At 39.7% G+C, this 17,560-nt stretch overlaps 1 protein-coding gene across 4 annotated transcripts in view; it reads left to right on the top strand.

The window, feature by feature from the left end:
* SECISBP2 (SECIS binding protein 2) overlaps window positions 1-17,560 on the top strand; it is a 43,483-nt gene that overhangs the window by 4,375 nt on the left and 21,548 nt on the right. For 2 of the 4 annotated variants that reach the window (XM_011975187.1, XM_011975186.1), the window contains exons 3-9: window positions 2,021-2,270; window positions 2,488-2,629; window positions 5,316-5,542; window positions 9,835-9,916; window positions 11,455-11,663; window positions 15,418-15,540; window positions 16,847-16,936. In XM_011975187.1, coding sequence (XP_011830577.1) covers window positions 2,021-2,270; window positions 2,488-2,629; window positions 5,316-5,542; window positions 9,835-9,916; window positions 11,455-11,663; window positions 15,418-15,540; window positions 16,847-16,936 — 1,123 coding nt within the window. The remainder of the gene's footprint in view (window positions 1-2,020; window positions 2,271-2,487; window positions 2,630-5,315; window positions 5,543-9,834; window positions 9,917-11,454; window positions 11,664-15,417; window positions 15,541-16,846; window positions 16,937-17,560) is intronic. The other 2 variants (XM_011975189.1, XM_011975188.1) reach the window with 2 other exon arrangements.

Below are 17,560 nucleotides of genomic sequence, written 5' to 3'. Positions count from 1 at the left end.
CAGAGATAGAGCCTTGGAGGGCAGGTGAGAGCCAGGCAAGCAAAGTCCAGGCCAGGGAGCTTTTCAAGTCATGTGATGGTCAAGCCAGACCCAACGGGTGCCTGGAGGAAGAGGCAAGAAGGAGGTACTGGGAGACCTGGAAGCCATTGGTAGGAAAGGGGCAAAGGGAAGTGGAGCCAGAAGACCAGCAGGTATTGCACAGGTACTCAGACATTTTGATTTTAATGCGGATGGGGCAGCGTAGGACAGTGAATGAGAAACAGGTGTGTTACTTTGGGTTTAGGGTCATCTGGACCACTCCTGGCATCTGGAATTTCCCAGATATGCCATTTGAAGCCACACCAGATGCTGTGAGTTACTGCTTTGATATTCTGTATTTTGTGTTGTTTTCTGCATGTAATTGTGTTTGCACTGGATGGAAATGGAAAATACCAACTTTCCAGAGGAGGAAGGACCGGTGAGGGGACAGAAACCCAGATGACTTATCCAGAATGGAAAACTGGATTGTGATTGAGCTAGGACCCCAACCAAGGTCTGCTGACTCCTGGCTGAAAATTTCCTGGATGGCAGCAGTGGTCAAAACCAATGGACCCTGTCCCTGCTTTCCTTTTTAGCTACATTTCATTTATCTGTTCATGTATCTATTTGTTGGACTTGGGAATAGTCTTTTTCACATTTCTTTTTTCTGTCAACCCATCTTCTTTTATGAAGAACAGATTATCCACCTTCCCTGACACTTGCACCCCACTAGCTTTTCTGAACTACAAACAAAATACAGCACAGAATTCACAGGAACATGTAGGCAGTGGGATGAGGCTTTGAGCCTCTTTTCTACAAAGAGCTAGTCCTCAGTGCTGTATGTTTGGAGCAGTGCTAGGTCAGTTGTTTTGTGGGACAAAGGTCAGTAAAAAGGTTTTATTTGATTTTTAATTGGGAATATTTCATGTTAAAGTTACTTACCTGTAAGTAAAAGATCTTAGAAAATCTAAGTTAACATATCATGAAATAGTATACAGTGAGATGAGGTAATATATGATTAAGTTCTGGATAGAAGTGAAAGCAGTAAACATTATTACATTATAGGTAGAGCCTGTAGTCTTCCTTTCTTATTCAGTATAGTCTCTTACTTGCAGCGCATTAGAAATATGATTTCTAGTGAGCAATGCTTATGCTCATAGCTCCTGACCGCGTAACAGTTTGAAGGTCTTACAGGGTGTGTCATGGTTAGGTTTGGATTTTTCTGCCTTGCAGTGTACTGGTACATTTTGGAACAGCTCTGGAAATTAACAGAAACATTTGCTGGAATGAGGAGGTCACTATTTGTATTTTAAATTAGTTGCTTAGCATTTTGTCATTGTATCAGCTTTCATGGGGAAAAGGTTGAAACCTGTAGCCTTGTATCAAATTGGCTAAAAAAGAAAAATTAGTGTTAAATTATATTTTGGTTTAGTCTAGCAGCTTGGGATAAATTGAGGCAATAGCAGCTTTCAAAGCTGGCATCCATCTTGTTAGTAAAGTGTGTAGTTTCCATCCACAGTGCCATGCAGTGTCTCCTTTGCACTCTGGCCCTGACAGTCAGCAAAGCGCAGGATGTCATGGTGGGTTTGGAGCAGGGAAGTGCTGGAGAAAACCATTTGCAGCAGGCCTGATGGAGATATTGCAGGCTCTTGCGTCCTCCCTCAGCGAGAGAATGGTCTTTTGGGGCATTTTGACCAGGGTTGCTGGAAGGGCTTTCCCAAATACTTGGTAGCAGCTGAGTGAAAAGCTGCTGGAGCATCTTCTGGCCCCGTTGATGTTTCTTATGGACTTCCAGCTCATTAGTGAAAAAAATAGAGTCAACATCTTTCTTTGTAGGAAAGAAACACTCAGAGATTTTATTTGGCTTTTAATTAAGGATATTTCAACGCTAGAGTGAATGGTCTCAAAAATATTAAATGTTAAGTTTGAATTAGTTTATTACAGAAAAGCTTCTTGGTTTGCAGTATGAAATCTGCAACTAAAGTTTACACTTTTTACTTAGGCAGAAAATATATACTGAAGACATGGCCTTTGGAGCTTCAACTTTTCCACCTCAGTATTTATCTTCTGAGATAACTCTTCATCCATATGCCTATTCTCCTTATACCCTTGACTCCACACAGAATGTTTACTCAGTGCCTGGCTCCCAGTATCATTATAACCATCCCAGTTGTTACCGAAGTTTTCAAACAGTGAAGCATCGAAATGAGAACGTGTGCCCTCTCCCACAAGAAATGAAAGCTCTGTTTAAGGTGAGTAATGATGTCATTTTGTTGTGTCCTTTAGTTGGTTGCTTTAATGTTTAAAATGTAAAGAAATGGTAAATTTGTACATCATATTTAAGCACTGTGTATTTTTTTGTATTTAACCTTTTAAAAATTGTTGAATTATGAATACTTAAGATTTTGGTACTTTAAACTTTTTATAGTGGTGGTTTTATTTCATGTTGCTTTTTAATCTTTCCTGCAGAAAAAAACCTATGATGAGAAAAAAACGTATGATCAGCAAAAGTTTGACAGTGAAAGAACTGATGGAACTATGTCATCCGAGATAAAATCAGCTAGAGGTTCACATCATTTGTCCATTTATGCTGAGAATAGTTTGAAATCAGGTAAAAATAACCAACTATGTAGTATAATGCCAGCCTACCGTATGTGCCCCAGAGACATTCCTGCTGTGTGTACAGCTGTTTCTGTGGGCTTGTTCATTATGACTACTCCAAGAAATGAGAACTGGGCCTGACACAGCTTAGGGCGTCCGACTTCCTAAGCAATTCTAGAGGTCTTTCTTCCCAGAGATGGGATGATTATTTGGTACCTGTTGCATTGTGGGATCTTAAGTGCCTATAATTTGTATTATTTGGTATATACATTTTTCTCTTTTCATTGACTTCACTCATAAACCATCTGGTACAAGGGATGTTTTAACTATTAACTGTAATAACTCTGGTCTTATAATTAAATGAGGGGCTTCATGAAGCTGCAGCCTACCTTATCCATTGCATTTCAGGAGAAAGATGGGAAAGAGGTTATGCGTTTTATGCTACCTGCTTCCCTCTAGTTTATTCCAGCAAACTGAAAGATGGAAAGTTACTAACACAGAAAATTCGTTAGAGTCCCTTTAAATTTGCAATACTCTAAAATGTATATTAAGAAAAATTAAAATGCCCAGCTGCACAGTCAGGTTAAGGTAACTATTTCATCAGCCTTAGCATTACAGTTATGCCTCACTTACTGATGGGGACACATTCTGAGAAGTGTGCCCTTAGGTGATTTCGTCATTGTGGGAGCATTTAGAATGTACTTACACAGACCTAGATGGTATAGCCCACTACCTAGCTAGGCTATATGATACAGCCTATTGTTCCTAGGTTATAAACCTTTATACCGTATTACTGTACTGAATACTGTAGGCAACGGTAACATAGTGGTAAGTATTTGTGTATCAAAATATAGAAAAAGTACAGTAAAAATACAGTAAAAAGATACAAAATATTTTACCTGTATAGGGCACTTACTGTGAATGGAGCTGGCAGAACTGGAAGTTGCTCTGGGTGATTCAGTGAGTGAGTGGTGTGTGAATGTGAAGGCCTAGGGCATTACTCTACACTATTGTAGACTTTCTAAACATTGTACACTTAGGCTACATGAAATTTATGAAAGTGTTTTTTTCAGTAATTAATCTTAGCTTATTGTAACTTTTTTACTTTATAAATTTTTAATTTTTTTAACATTCTGACTCTTGTAATGATACTTACCTTTTGTAATAAAACACAAACATGCAGAAAAACCAAAAATATTTGGCTTGGGCAAAAAATTCTTTCTTTACATCCTTATTCTAGAATTTTCTATTGAATTTTTTTTTTTTAACTTTCTACACTTTTTAATTAAAAACGAAGACATAACCACACACATTAGCCTAGGCCTGTACAGGGTCAGGATCATCTGTATCACCACTGTCTTCCACCTCCACATCTCGTCCCACTGGAAGGTCTTCAGGGACAGTAACATGCATGGAGCTGTCATCTCCTGTGATAACAATGGCTTGTTCTGGAATCCCTCCTGAGGCACCTGCTTGAAGCTGCTTTATACTTAACTTTTTCTTTTGTCATTTTGGGTTTTTTTTGAGACATAGTCTCACTGTGTTACACAGGCTGGAGTGCAGTGGCGCTATCTTGGCTCGCTCACTCCAACCTCTGCCTCCCAAGTTCAAGCAATTCTTGTGCCTCAGCCTCCCAAGTAGCTAGGGGGCATGTGCCCCCACACCCAGCTAATTTTTGTATTTTCTTTTATTTTCCTTTTCTTTTTTTTTTTTTTGAGACGGAGTCTCACTCTGTCGCCCAGGCTCGAGTGCAGTGGCGCGATCTCTGCAAGATCGACTCACTGCAAGCTCCGCCTCCCGGGCTCATGCCATTCTCCTGCCTCAGCCTCCCAAGTAGCTGGGACTACAGGCGCCCGCCATCTCGCCTGGCTAGTTTTTTTGTGTTTTTTTTGGTAGAGACGGGGGTTTCACCGTGTTAGCCAGGATGGTCTCGATCTCCTGACCTCGTGATCTGCCCGTCTGGGCCTCCCAAAGTGCTAGGATTACAGGCTTGAGCCACCGCGCCCGGCATATATTTTCAATAGAGTTGGGGTTTTACCATGTTGGCCAGGCTGGTCTCGAGCTCATGGCTGCAAGTGATCTGCCTGCCTCAGCCTCCTGAAGTGCTGGAATTAAGGCATGAGCCACCTTGCCCTGGCCAAATTTTTCTTTTGTAAGTAGAGGGAATATATACTCCAAAGATAAAAAGTATAATACATACATAAACAAGTGATATAGTTGTTTATTATCATTGTCAAGTATTATGTACTATACATCATCCTATGTACTATACTTTTGTATGCCTGTTAGCTCAGTAGGTTTGTTTACACCAGCATCACCACAAACATGTGAGTAATGCATTGCACCATGACATTACCAGTAGGCAATAGGAATTTTTCAGCTTCATTACAATCTTGTGGGGCTGTTGTATACGTAATCCATTGTTGACCAGACCATCACTATGTGGCACGTGACTGTACATACTCCTAAAATGTGCAGTGGATTTTGGTTTTTCTGCACAATGGCCCAACCAGAGTGATTGATATTTATAACCTTTATACTTTTACAAAGGAAGGTGAACAACACTGGTAAGAATTACGGTGTTTTGACAACAACCTGTTGCATCGATAGCAATAGTCTTTCTACTCTGCAGTTTTTGCTTGAGTACTGGTCATCAAACAGTAACTAAATTTTTATTCTTAATTTTGTAATTACAGATGGTTACCATAAGCGAACAGACAGGAAATCCAGAATCATTGCAAAAAATGTATCTACCTCCAAACCTGAGTTTGAATTTACCACACTGGACTTTCCTGAACTGCAAGGTGCAGAGAACAATATGTCAGAGATACAGAAGCAACCCAAGTGGGGACCTGTCCACTCTGCCTCTACCGACATTTCTCTTCTAAGAGAAGTAGTAAAACCAGCTGCAGTGTTATCAAAGGTGAGGTGAGGGTTTCTCTCTTACTTTTTCTTTTTCCTTGGTACACACTTTTTAAATTGTCTCACTTCAAACATTACACATTAAATACTGCTGTGGGCTTTGATGTCCATGGAGCTGGGGAGGATGCATTGGGGGAGACCTTTCATTGTGCACTTAGATGACCTTTGTTAGAACAGTTTACAATGAGGCTGTAACATCTAGTGCAGCTATTGTTTTATTTTTTGTTTGTTTGTTTGTTTGTTTTTTCGCTCTGTCACCAGGCTGGAGTGCAGTGGCACAATCTCGGCTCACTGCAACCTCCACCTCCCGGGTTCAAGCAGTTCTCCTGCCTCAGCCTCTGGAGTAGCTGGGACTACAGGTGCACGCTTCAGGTGCACGCTGCCACGACCGGCTAATTTTTTTTTTGTATTTTAGTAGAGACGGGATTTCATCATGTTGCCCAGGCTGGTCTTGAACACCTGAGCTATGGCAATCTGCCCGCCGTGGCCTCCCAAAGTGCTGGGATTATAGGCGTGAGCCACCGTGCCCGGTTGCAGCTAGTGTTCTAAAAGAATCACCTAGTATAGCTTTTTTTTTTTTGCGGGGAGGGAGTCTCACTCTGTCGCCTAGGCTGGAGTGCAGTGGTGCGATCTTGGCTTCTTGGCTCACTACAATCCCCGCCTTCCAGGTTCAAGCAATTCTCCTGCCTCAGCCTCCTGAGTAGCGGGGACTACAGGTACACGCCACCACATCTGGCTAATTTTTTTGTATTTTTAGGAGGGATGGGGTTTCACCATATTGGTCAGGCTGGTCTCGAACTCCTAACCTCAGGTGATCCACCTGCCTCGGCCTCCCAAAGTGCAGGGATTACACGATTGAGCCACCATGCCCAACCTAGTGTACTCCTTTTTATGTGGTAGCTGAAAGGTGTCGTAGTGCCTCAGAAGGAAAAGATTCTAGCAGAGTGTAGCTGCTTTGACAGCCCATTTTCAACACACTATTTCTAGCATTCTGGTAGTACTTTTTCCAATACAGAAAAAAAAGACTTTTTTAAAAATTGAAATACATTAAGTCCTCACATAATGTTGTCAATAGGTTCTTGGAAACTGCAACGTTATATGAAAAGCCGTATAGTAGGTCCTCCAGTAACATTTTCTTCACTATCATTTTGATGGTGATGAAAAAAAGGAATTGGTTTTGTTTTATGTTGTTTTGTTTAAAGTCACAGTTTCGAAGAACCTGTCCATGGTGCTAAGTGAGGACTTAACTGTAGTAATATTTAAAACTGCGTAGTGTAACTTCTGAATTTTCCGGGCTTTTATCTACATCTTTGTCTTGTTAATGATGCAGCAAATTCAGTAAAACTTATTACAGCAGGTAATTCACTTTGTTAAACATTTGATCTCAAAGTTTTAGTCCACCAAGTTGAGGCATTTCTCTCAAATGGATTGATTTGAGACTTCAGGAAGAAATGGTGTCTAGTTAGTAGTTCCTAAAATGGCTTCTGATGAATTTCCACTGAAGGAGCAGTGGAGTACATGCCAGTACCAAGGCAAGCAGAAAGAAGAAAGATAAAGAAAACAGGTCTCACCTGTTCACTTTACCTCTTGAGTTGAGAAAGGATTTGTTTCCTGCCCTTGGACTTCTGTTAGGTGCCTGGACACTAAGGCCTGAGGGCTCAGTGACAGTTGCTGGTAATGTGTAGAAGATACGCCATTGTGTAGCAGTTTGCATGCAGGACCCTCACACTGTTGAACCTCACACTGTTGTAGCATGGTGCTTTACTGTCAAAGAGCTGGGAGAAGTCAGGCCAACTGATGGCTATCTAAAAATCATAGTTCCATCTGACCTGCTCCACGGGCTCCAGGCTGGGTTTGTGCAGTGCAGTGGCTGAATAGCCACAGGGCTCCTGGTCTTCATCACGTACAGCTCTCATGAGTACCCTACAGAAGTAGTCCAGGATGCTGTGTAAGCCTCAGGGTCGGCTCGTGGAGTGAGCAGGAGTATGACTGGTACTTTATATCAAGGCCACTTGTTACATGTGACTGTTAATGTATTTGAACATATGAAGTAAGATAGAAGATACACATACTGATTGCTCTATTAATAGTCACTTGCACTCTTGAATTACGTTTGGGCTTTTTAAAAATTTATTTTCCTTCTAAAAGAAACTTTTTCCTGATGGTATTAGTAATGTCTGTAAATGACAAAAAATATATATATTTTTCTGAAATTGTACAACCAAAAGAAAAGCATGCTTGACACATAGTCTTTTAAAAATGGTCTATTGTGGGAATTTCCTTCACTGTATGATTATAAATATGTACAGTCTTACATTTGAATTTTTTAAAACTTTGTTGGTATTTTTTCCATGCCATTAAGTATTTTTTAAAAACAGCTGTTGCATTGGATCTCTCATACTGATATGTATAATTTATTTACCATTCTTGAACAGGTACGCTATTTCTAATTTTTTACTGACCTTGGTGAGCATAAAAGTTATGTTTACTAAAAGAACAGGCTGTGTTTTAATATTATTTTTTATTCCTGGACTCATGTTGTGAATTGGCAAATGGGTAAATTTGTGAAGCATATGAATTTTAAAAATTATTTTAAATCCATTATCTACTTAATGGATTCAACTTTGAATCTTTTAGTTTACTTTTGCCTCTGGTATTAGTCACTTGGAGGAGCCTTTTAATATACTCAATCCCCCCATACACATAGTGTCATTGTATATCTTATGTTTAATATGTGAGACAGCTTTCTGTCTTCATAAAACAGGGCATACATTGCAGGCTTACATTTGTTGTCAAAAAACAGGGCATACATTGCAGGTTCACATTTGTTGTCATAAAACAGGGCATACATTGCAGGTTCACATTTGTTGTCATAAAACAGGGCATACATTGCAGGCTTACATTTGTTATCTTTGTAGACATTTTGATGGACTATTGGACTTCGGTGTGTGGGCCTCGTGAATGATGGCTTTTGCATTTACATGGGATCATTGCAGCTTTAAGAGTTGTGTGGTGCATCTGTGCCAACTTGGAAAGTTTGTCAGTGGTATGGTAAAGTTTTTTTAAAAGTTGCCACAATATTATGTGTGGTGTGATTCCATTATGGGAATTCATATAAAAATATGATACACAAATGTTTATATCATAGACAAAGAAATAGAAGGATACTAATGAAGCTATAGATGTGGGTGGTGTTTTCCTCTAGGGAGTGAGATTTAGTTGAAGGAAGGAAGTTAACTTTTCGCTTTGTGTACTTATATATTTGGAAATTTTAATTAGCATATATTTTGCAGATTTTAAGAATGGCAAGGGAAGCTATATTTTAAAATTAAATGATTACTTGGAATTTGAAATGGAAAGTAACTGCTTTGGCTTTTTTAAAAAAATAGATTTTATTTTTGAGAGCAGTTTTAGGTTCACAGCAAAGTTGAAAAGAAAGTACAGAGATTTCCCATATGCCCCTTGCCTGCACACACACACACAGACAGAGCTTCCTTCATTATCAACATCTTGTGCTGGAGTGATGCATTTGTTACAATTGGTGACCTGCATTGACATCATCATCACCCAAAGCCCATCGTTTGCATTAGGGTTCACAGTTGATGTTGTGTCTTCTAAGAGTTTGGGGAAATACATAATGATGTGTGTCTACCGTAGTAGTATGGTACAGAGTGGTTTCACTGCCCTAAAAATCTTCTGTGCTCCACCTGTTTATCCTTCCCTCCCCTCAACCCTGCTAACTACTATCTTTTTATAGTCTCCACAGTTTTGTCTTTTCTAGAATGTCACATAGCTGGAATCATGTAGTATGTAGCCCTTTTAGATTGGCTTCTTTCGCTTAGAAATGTGCATTTAAGTTTCTTCCATGTTTTTTCATGGCTTTGATAGTTCATTTTGTTTAGGGGTCCATAATAGTTCATCATCTGGATATACCACAGTTTACCCATTCACCTACTTAAGGACATCTTGGCTGCTTCCAAGTTGTGGCAGTTATGAGTAAAGCTGCTGTAAACATCCGTGTGCAGGTTTTTGTGTGGACATAAGTTTTCACCTCCTTTGGATAATTACCAAGGAGTGCAGTGGCTAGATGATATGGTAAGAGTATGGTTAGTTTTGTAAGAAATTGCTGAACTATTAGATATCTCCCAAAGTGACTGTATCATTTTTCGTTCTTACCAGCAATGAATAAGAATTTCTGTTGTCAAAGTGTTCTGGATTTTGATATGTAGTGTTATTTATCTCCTTGTTTTAATTTGCATTTCTCTGATGACATCTAATGTGTTTGCTTTTTAGGGTGAAATAGTGGTGAAAAATAATAACCCAAATGAATCTGTAACTGCTAATGCTGCTACCAATTCTCCTTCATGTACAAGAGGTAAAAGTGGCTACAAAAATGCTAATTTTTTAAATGTCATATACTTTCTAAGTTCATTTTTAACTCTAGTGCAATTGAAATGGTTTTTGTTGTAAAACCTTAAGACAGCTAATGACTTGTGAGTAACCTAACATCAATGTTAGTTTAGAAAGTTAAAGTAAGTAAATGAGATCCCACATCCACACACAAGGAGTATAAAATAAGAGACAGGAATTCTAAATGAAGTATACATCCAATTCAGTGAGAAATTTTATGAACTCAGCAGTGACTACTTCCTTTAGTATTGCCTATTCTCAAAAGTTTTTGAGACCGTTAAAAATTGAGAACCCCAAAGAGCTGTTGTTTATTTGGGTGATACCTGTCAACATTTGCCCTATTCAAAGTTCAAACAAATTTGCTTAAAATAAACAATAAGCATATTGCATTTTAAGATAGCATATTTTTATGAAAACCATTTTTCAAAATTAAAAAGCTGTAGTGCAGAGAGCAGCCTTGCTTTCCACTTGTGCAGCTCTGCCATCTGGCTCTGTAGATTTGCCATGGCATTCACCTGCCTCACAGTCCTGCCTCATACAGCATTTGGAAGACTCCCAGGTGGTCTCATGAGAGAGGGAGAGTAGGGAAGGCGACTAACGCGTTTGTACTCCAGAAGAACGGTTTTGAATCCATAGACACCTGCAAGGGTCATGGGAGCGTCCTGTCACACTGTAAGGACTGCTCATCTGTCCTGTCCTGGCCAAGAAGTAATATACTCAGAGAGAGTTCCAAGTACCCTGCTTTGAAATTTTTACAGTAGCTTGTCCTAACAGACACTTTTACAAAATGATTGCAAATTTATTCATAGGGTGTTTTCTTCTGTGTTCTCATGTTTGATATGTATGTGGTTGAGTGATGGTCTGTACTTCACAGGCTGCTCTGAGGATGTGTAGTTCTGTAGTGAGGAGAACAGTCTGTCTTACCCTTGGGGGTAGCCACAGGCTGCTGACAGGTGTTCGCCTGCCTGTGTCCTGATAGATGTCTTTTTGTTTTGTCTGTATATAGAGTTTCATGGGCACCTAAAGGAGTAGTGTTGCTGTACTTATGCCTCTGTTCTAAAAGAAATAAATTACCAGTTATTGTGATAGCTGAAGTCTAGTGATCTTTGACTTCTGATGTTAAAGGTACACTTCAAGGTTAGTAGGGACAAAATTTGATCTTTAGTTCGTTAATTTTGTGTGCTTGCCACGTGGACATTTATTGTGGATTGTTGTTTTTTGACTAAAACTACTGTTTGTCTACCCATCTCCAACCCCCAGGTTAAAAAACCAGTTTCCAGGAAAATTAACCTTACAAGTTAAAAGGGAAAAAAATGCAGCATGCATGCCCCAAGAAGAAAAACAAGTTTAGTGACTACTATAGTTTCCAAGAGGATGTTTTCAATGATAGCCTACATTTAATGATGCTCTGAGCAGTTACCTCATGTAATGCATGTTTGAGTAACTAAGGAATTTCTATTTTACTGTTGAGATTGTTCAACAATTTTGGTTATCTTTGAGCAGAGTTATCTTGGACACCAATGGGTTATGTTGTTCGACAGACATTATCTACAGAACTGTCACCAGCCCCTAAAAATGTTACTTCTATGATAAACTTAAAGACCATTGCTTCATCAGCAGATCCTAAAAATGTTAGTATACCATCTTCTGAAGCTTTATCTTCGGATCGTTCCTACAACAAAGAAAAACACATTGTTCATCCTACCCAAAAGGTACGTGTCACTAGAGACAGAAAGTAGGATGGTGGTTGCCAGGGGCTCAGTAGAGTGGGGAATGAGAAATTATGTATTAATGGGTACAGAGTTTCAGTTTTGCAAGAGGAAATGAGTTTCTGAAGATGGATGGTGATAATGGTTACACAAAGTGTGAGTGTACTTAATGCCATTAAAATGTTCACTTAAAAATAGTTAAGATGGGCCGTGTGCAGTGGTTCAGGCCTGTAATCCCAGCATTTTGGGAGGCCAAGGCAGGCAGATCACGAGGTCAGGAGATTGAGACCATCCTGTTTAACACAGTGAAACCCCGTCTCTACTAAAAAATACAAAAAAATTAGCTGGGCATGGTGGCAAGCGCCTATAGTCCCAGCTACTTGGGAGGCTGAGGCAGGAGAATGGCATGAACCCGGGAGGCGGAGCTTGCAGTGAGCTGAGATCGTGCCACTGCACTGCGGCCTGGGCGACAGAGTGAGACTCCGTCTCAAAAAAAAAAAGTAAAGTTAAGATGGTGTGTTTTATGTTATATATACATACGTATATATGGTACTATTTTAAAAAAAGATTAGGGAAAAGGAGATGTGCATCACATTTTGATTACTTTGATTTTCTGTGCTACTGCATAGTCTTTGTTTTTGAGATGGAGTCTCACTCTGTTGCCCAGGCTAGAGTGCAGTGGCATGATCTTGACTCACTGCAACCTCCGCCTCCCAGGCTCAAGCGATTCTCCTGCCTCTGCCTCCTGAATAGCTGAGTTTACAGGTGCTTGCCACCACGCCTGGCTCATTTTTGTATTTTTCATAGAGATGGGGCTTCACCATGTTGGCCAGGCTGATCTCACTCCTGACCTCAGGTGATCGTGAACCTCGACCTCCCAAAGTGCTGGGATTACAGGCATGAGCCACTGTGCCTGGCCAGGATAGTCTTTTTTTTTTTTTTTAATCCCTCCAAATCCTAACTGTAAGTGGGTTTCATTCTATACCGTAGTCACTAGTCTGAGTTTGTCGTACTTGCACGTTGAAGAAAGAATAGGTTGTGAGTCAAGGAATACAAGTGATAGCTTTTCTTTATGAGTGAGAATGTACATTTTGGACCTATCGACTTAAAATGTCTGTGAGCCATTTTGAATTCTTTAAAGAAGAAATGTTGGCATAAGTTTTTGCTCTGGTGTGTAAAGTTTCTGCTTCTTTTTCCCTCAGTCTTTGTTGAATTTAAATGACTCTTTTACCAGTATAAGAGTACTAGAAGCAAAATAATTGAATTCCACATTTTATGATCATGTGGTACATGTTACTGATTTTTGGTTAGTGGAATTTATTTACTTGTTATATGATAGCATTCAGGGTAGATTTTTTTTTCCCCTTAAGTAATTTTAGTGTTTTTTTGTTTTGTTTTGTTTTTTTTCACTGCAGCTGTGACCTCCCTGGCTCAAGCAATCCTTCCACCTCAGCCTCTCTAACAACTAGGACTATAGGCATGCACCAACATGTCCAGCTAGTATTTGTATTTTTTATAGAGGCAGGGTTTTGCCATGTTTCCCAGGCTGGTCTTGAACTCCTGGGCTCAAGCAGTCCTGCCTCAGCCTCCTAAAGTGCTGAGATTACAGGCATGAGCCACCACACCCAACTTTAAGTTACATTTTTATTGTTTCCTAGAACTGTTTCTTCAAGAGCCTTTTTTTAATTGGTCTAGATACAGTTCTTCATTTTCATTGTGTATGGATACATTATTTTGGGTTGAAATGTGGTCTTGTTTAGCATAACGGTTTCCTTTCTTTTTGAGTATGGGGATACTTTTTGATTTCTAAAAATGTAATTAGCCCATTCCACATAAATGGTAGCTGTGTATTTACAGTGGTGACAATTAGAATGAAGGGAGATGTGTGCTTGTTCCTCGTTGCTCTGTGCATGTATTTGAGAGAAAGCAGTATATGTAAGGGAGAGACCCTTCCTTTTGTGTACACACTGAACTTGACTCTCAGTGAAGCCTCCCGCCTGTCTCCATGGCTCCTCTGGGTGGCCAGGCACAAGCTGGACAACAGCCCACTGTCTATTTTTTTTTTTTTTTTTTTTTTGAGATGGAGTCTTGCTCTGTCACCCAGGCTGGAGTGCAATGGCATGATCTCGGCTCACTGCAGCCTCCGCCTCCCGGGTTCAAGGGATTCTCCTGTCTTAGCCTCCCAAGTAGCTGGGATTACAGGTGCCCGCCACCATGCCTGGCTAATTTTTGTATTGTTTTAGTAGAGACGAAGTTTCACCATGTTGGTCAGGCTGGCTCGAACTCCTGACCTCAGGTGATCCACCCACCTCAGCCTCCCAAAGTGCTGGCATTACAGGCGTGAGCCACCGCACGTGGCCCCCGACTGTCTAATTCTTTGTTGCAGCTGCCAAGTCACTCTCAGAGCCAGTTTTCCTAATATGCAGTTAGCATTCTAAGAGTTAACAGATTTTGTTTTATTTTCGCAAGATCTTTTTAAAAAATTTTCTTAATTATAGGTCTAAGAAAAGCTTATTTTAGAAAAATTCTAAAAGATAAGAAGAAAATCAGCATCTCCTGTTATCTTCTAACCCAAATAGCTTTGCATTTTACATAGCTGGAGTGATAGTAATCAAAATGGTTTTTTAAGAAGCTTTCTGTATTGTGAAATTTTATTACAGAAATGATAAATGTAACACTTCAAGGATCTACTTACGGAAAAGGTCATCTCTCCCATACTTTTGATGCCTACCTTCAGAGAAACCTGCATTAGCAATCTGGCATATGTCCTGCCTCAGGCTCATGAAAATATGAACAAAGAGGGAGGAGTTTCTCTGTTTCGTTTTGTTTTGTTTTGTTTTGTTTTGTTTTGTTTTTCTTAAAATGTGATCATTTTATACACATTACCCCTAAACCTGTCTTTTTCACTTAGAAAAATATCATGGACAGCTCCTGTGGGTCAGTAGATAAACATACTCTCTTTAATAGCTGCTGAGACTTTTACTTCTGAAGTGTAAATTCCCACTGGGTATAGCAGGGCCTAAAACAAAAAGTTCCCTGCCCTTTTAGAGCCTCCATTCTGATGGAGGGAGGCTGACAACATGCAGACAGATATAGGACATGTCAGAGAGTGATCAGTGCTCTGAAGAGAAAACCATGGAAATTCCCAGGGTAGAAAGCAACAGGTAGATAGAGTTGAGAAGCGGCCCCAGCCTAGCCAAATTCTAGTGAAGGGGCTTCAGTGCAAAGGCCCTATGGCCAAAGCACATTTGACCTTGGATAAGGAGAGGCCCGGGGGGTTAGGGGCCTGTAGGAATGATGAGGTCACATTTAGCAGTCCTTGGATGGTCCCAGGTGTTTGTCTGATTTGAAGGTTCCATGGGTGATTCTGCTGTGCAGACAGGTGTGATGTGCAGATGACGAACCACTGGGCCGTGCTGATGGAAATGGCCTGCCTAAAATTACATGGAGAGCTTAGACTGGGATCAGGAAGGTCATGAACATCATGATCTCCTCAGGCTAAAAATTAGGTTCTGTCCAAATCCACCAGTTTTCAAAAGGAATTGGGCATTACAACTATTTGAACAAACTTTTTTTCCTTCAGAACTATTCTAGTGAATGCTGGCTTTTTAAAAAACAGGGATGAGGAACCTAACTCTGAATAAAATTGCCATGTGATTATAGGACTTGATATCTTAATTTTGCTGATACATAGTATTAAACATTCTATTGACTGCCCTAAAAACTGACGATTTTTGCTTTGATTTTTTTGTTCTAGTCTAAAGTATCACAAGGTAGCGACCTTGAACAAAATGAAGCCTCAAGAAAGAGTAAGAAAAAGAAAGAAAAATCTACATTAAAATATGAAGTCCTGAGAGTTCAAGAGCCTCCAAGGATTGAAGTACATTTATATTTATTACTCACATTGTGTGATATAATAAGTGGTTGTTTCTTAAGAGAAACTTGAGTTCATATTGGTTTCCTAAGTGAAAATCTCCAGGGCTTTTTAATGATCATTTTCTTAGTGCTAAAGAAAAGAGTAACCAGCCACTCTTCTCACCTCTTCATTTTGGCTTCCCAGTTTTCTCAGAGCAGCCACTCAGTGAACACCTGAATGAATGAATGGTCTGGAGACAAAACTACTTGTATCAGAGTTGAATAGTTTGTGTGCCATATTACTAATATTTCCTCTCAGTTATCTGCTTTACCTGTTTTTGTTCTTTTAGTTTTTTTTTTTTCTTGCTTTAGAATGCTGGCTTTTGCAGGGCCTCCTTTTCTATCCAAAAGTCTTATTATAAAGTGCTTCATTATAGAGAGAAATGTAGAATACTGTAGAACCATTGAGGGCCCAAGTCAGGAAGATTTCAGGAGCTTCCAAAAGCATGCTTTAATTGTCTCATGATACTCCAAGTATTTCATAAACTCTAAGGAGCCAGTCTGGGTTCTGACTTAATTTCTCATGTGCCTGGTTGTTTTATTTACATTACTGTACCAGACTCAGGTGGCCTGGCTGCTTGTGCAGGCCGAAGGCTCTCTCAGAGGTGCGGCCTGGGTGCCCAGCTTAGGGTCAAGCCCAGGGCATTCCCACAGACTTGGGGTGGGGGTTCCCAAGGCTCTTAGAACATCATTTAAGAATAGCTGGGTTACATGTTTGAAAACCTACCATGGCAGAGCATTATGGTTTAGGCAAGTGAATAATTTATATTTCTGCCCCATGTTTCCCATCTTTTTCCAAGGCACCTAAAATACTGACAAAATGACATAGGCATTTTTAAGTGATTAAAAAATTGTTTTTTAGCAGGCCTGTTGCCTTTGACTCCATTTATTAGCCTGGGTTCAGCAGAGATAACATGTAAATCTACTGAATCTAGATGGTTTCTCTAATGAAAATCCTTTGAAGAACAGGTAGTTGAATACTCTCATGCCAAGGTGGTCCAAGGTCAGTTCTGTAGACCCCTTGGTGTACCAAGATCATTGGTGGCACTCTCTTTGTTGGGTCTGGGGGTATTAGAACGGTGGCTTTTAAATTTGCTGTATGTTAAATAAAGCAGCAGCTCTTATGTGAGAGTTTTGCAGCTTTTCTTTTTTTTAATCACTTTTAAGAACTTTTGTGGTACCTTACTGAAGAATGAAAATATAAGCAAGGGAAAGGTTGCACTTGGTATGTTGCATTAACAAAGAGCTAAAGGGGTGTGTGGTTTACTTAGGATGCCGAGGAATTTCCCAACCTGGCGGTTGCATCTGAAAGAAGAGACAGAATAGAGACACCGAAATTTCAATCTAAACAGCAGCCACAGGTAATTTTTAGATTGAAACCACAGTTGCTTTAGGCTTAACTTTTCTGGCTCAACTAAGTGCTTGAGAAAAACTGCTTTCCAGACATCTCTGTATAGAGACAGGTGGTTTTGTTTTGATTCATTCCTTCATGAGAGAACTGCACCCAGCATGTTGAAATAGAATTGCTCCTAAATAACATTTTATTATTTTATAATGACTATTATTTTATAAGATTGTGATTTTATAATAAGATTATCAGTAACTGTAGTTGCTAGGTCAGAAAGGAGGTGGATCATACTGCCTTATGAAACTTTAAAGGGAAAAAGTTGATTTAGTTTATTGGGGAAACAGAAGAATGTTTTTGCAAGTCAGTAGTGTGTGACAGAAGAAAAATAAGAGAGGCACCACAGTTTTACTCTATGCAGTCAAAACAAGCTAAAGTGGAGGTGATTCTCCTTCCATACTCCACCATCTATCCCACAGATTCATGAGGGAGCTTGTGAGTCATAATTTAGATGGGGAACTTGTGTACTTGTAGACATTTATTTGCTAGGATATTCATTGTCATTTTGCCTTTTAAAGGGAGACTATTGTTTTCGCATTCATGAAAAATAAAATTCTAAGCCTTTGTGTGAGTTAACTTT

This window comes from Mandrillus leucophaeus, unplaced genomic scaffold (assembly GCF_000951045.1).
Source record: "Mandrillus leucophaeus isolate KB7577 unplaced genomic scaffold, Mleu.le_1.0 Scaffold152, whole genome shotgun sequence".
NCBI lineage: Eukaryota > Metazoa > Chordata > Mammalia > Primates > Cercopithecidae > Mandrillus > Mandrillus leucophaeus.
Note: the sequence above shows the minus strand (reverse complement) of the source record. Positions and strands in the feature narration are given on the sequence as shown.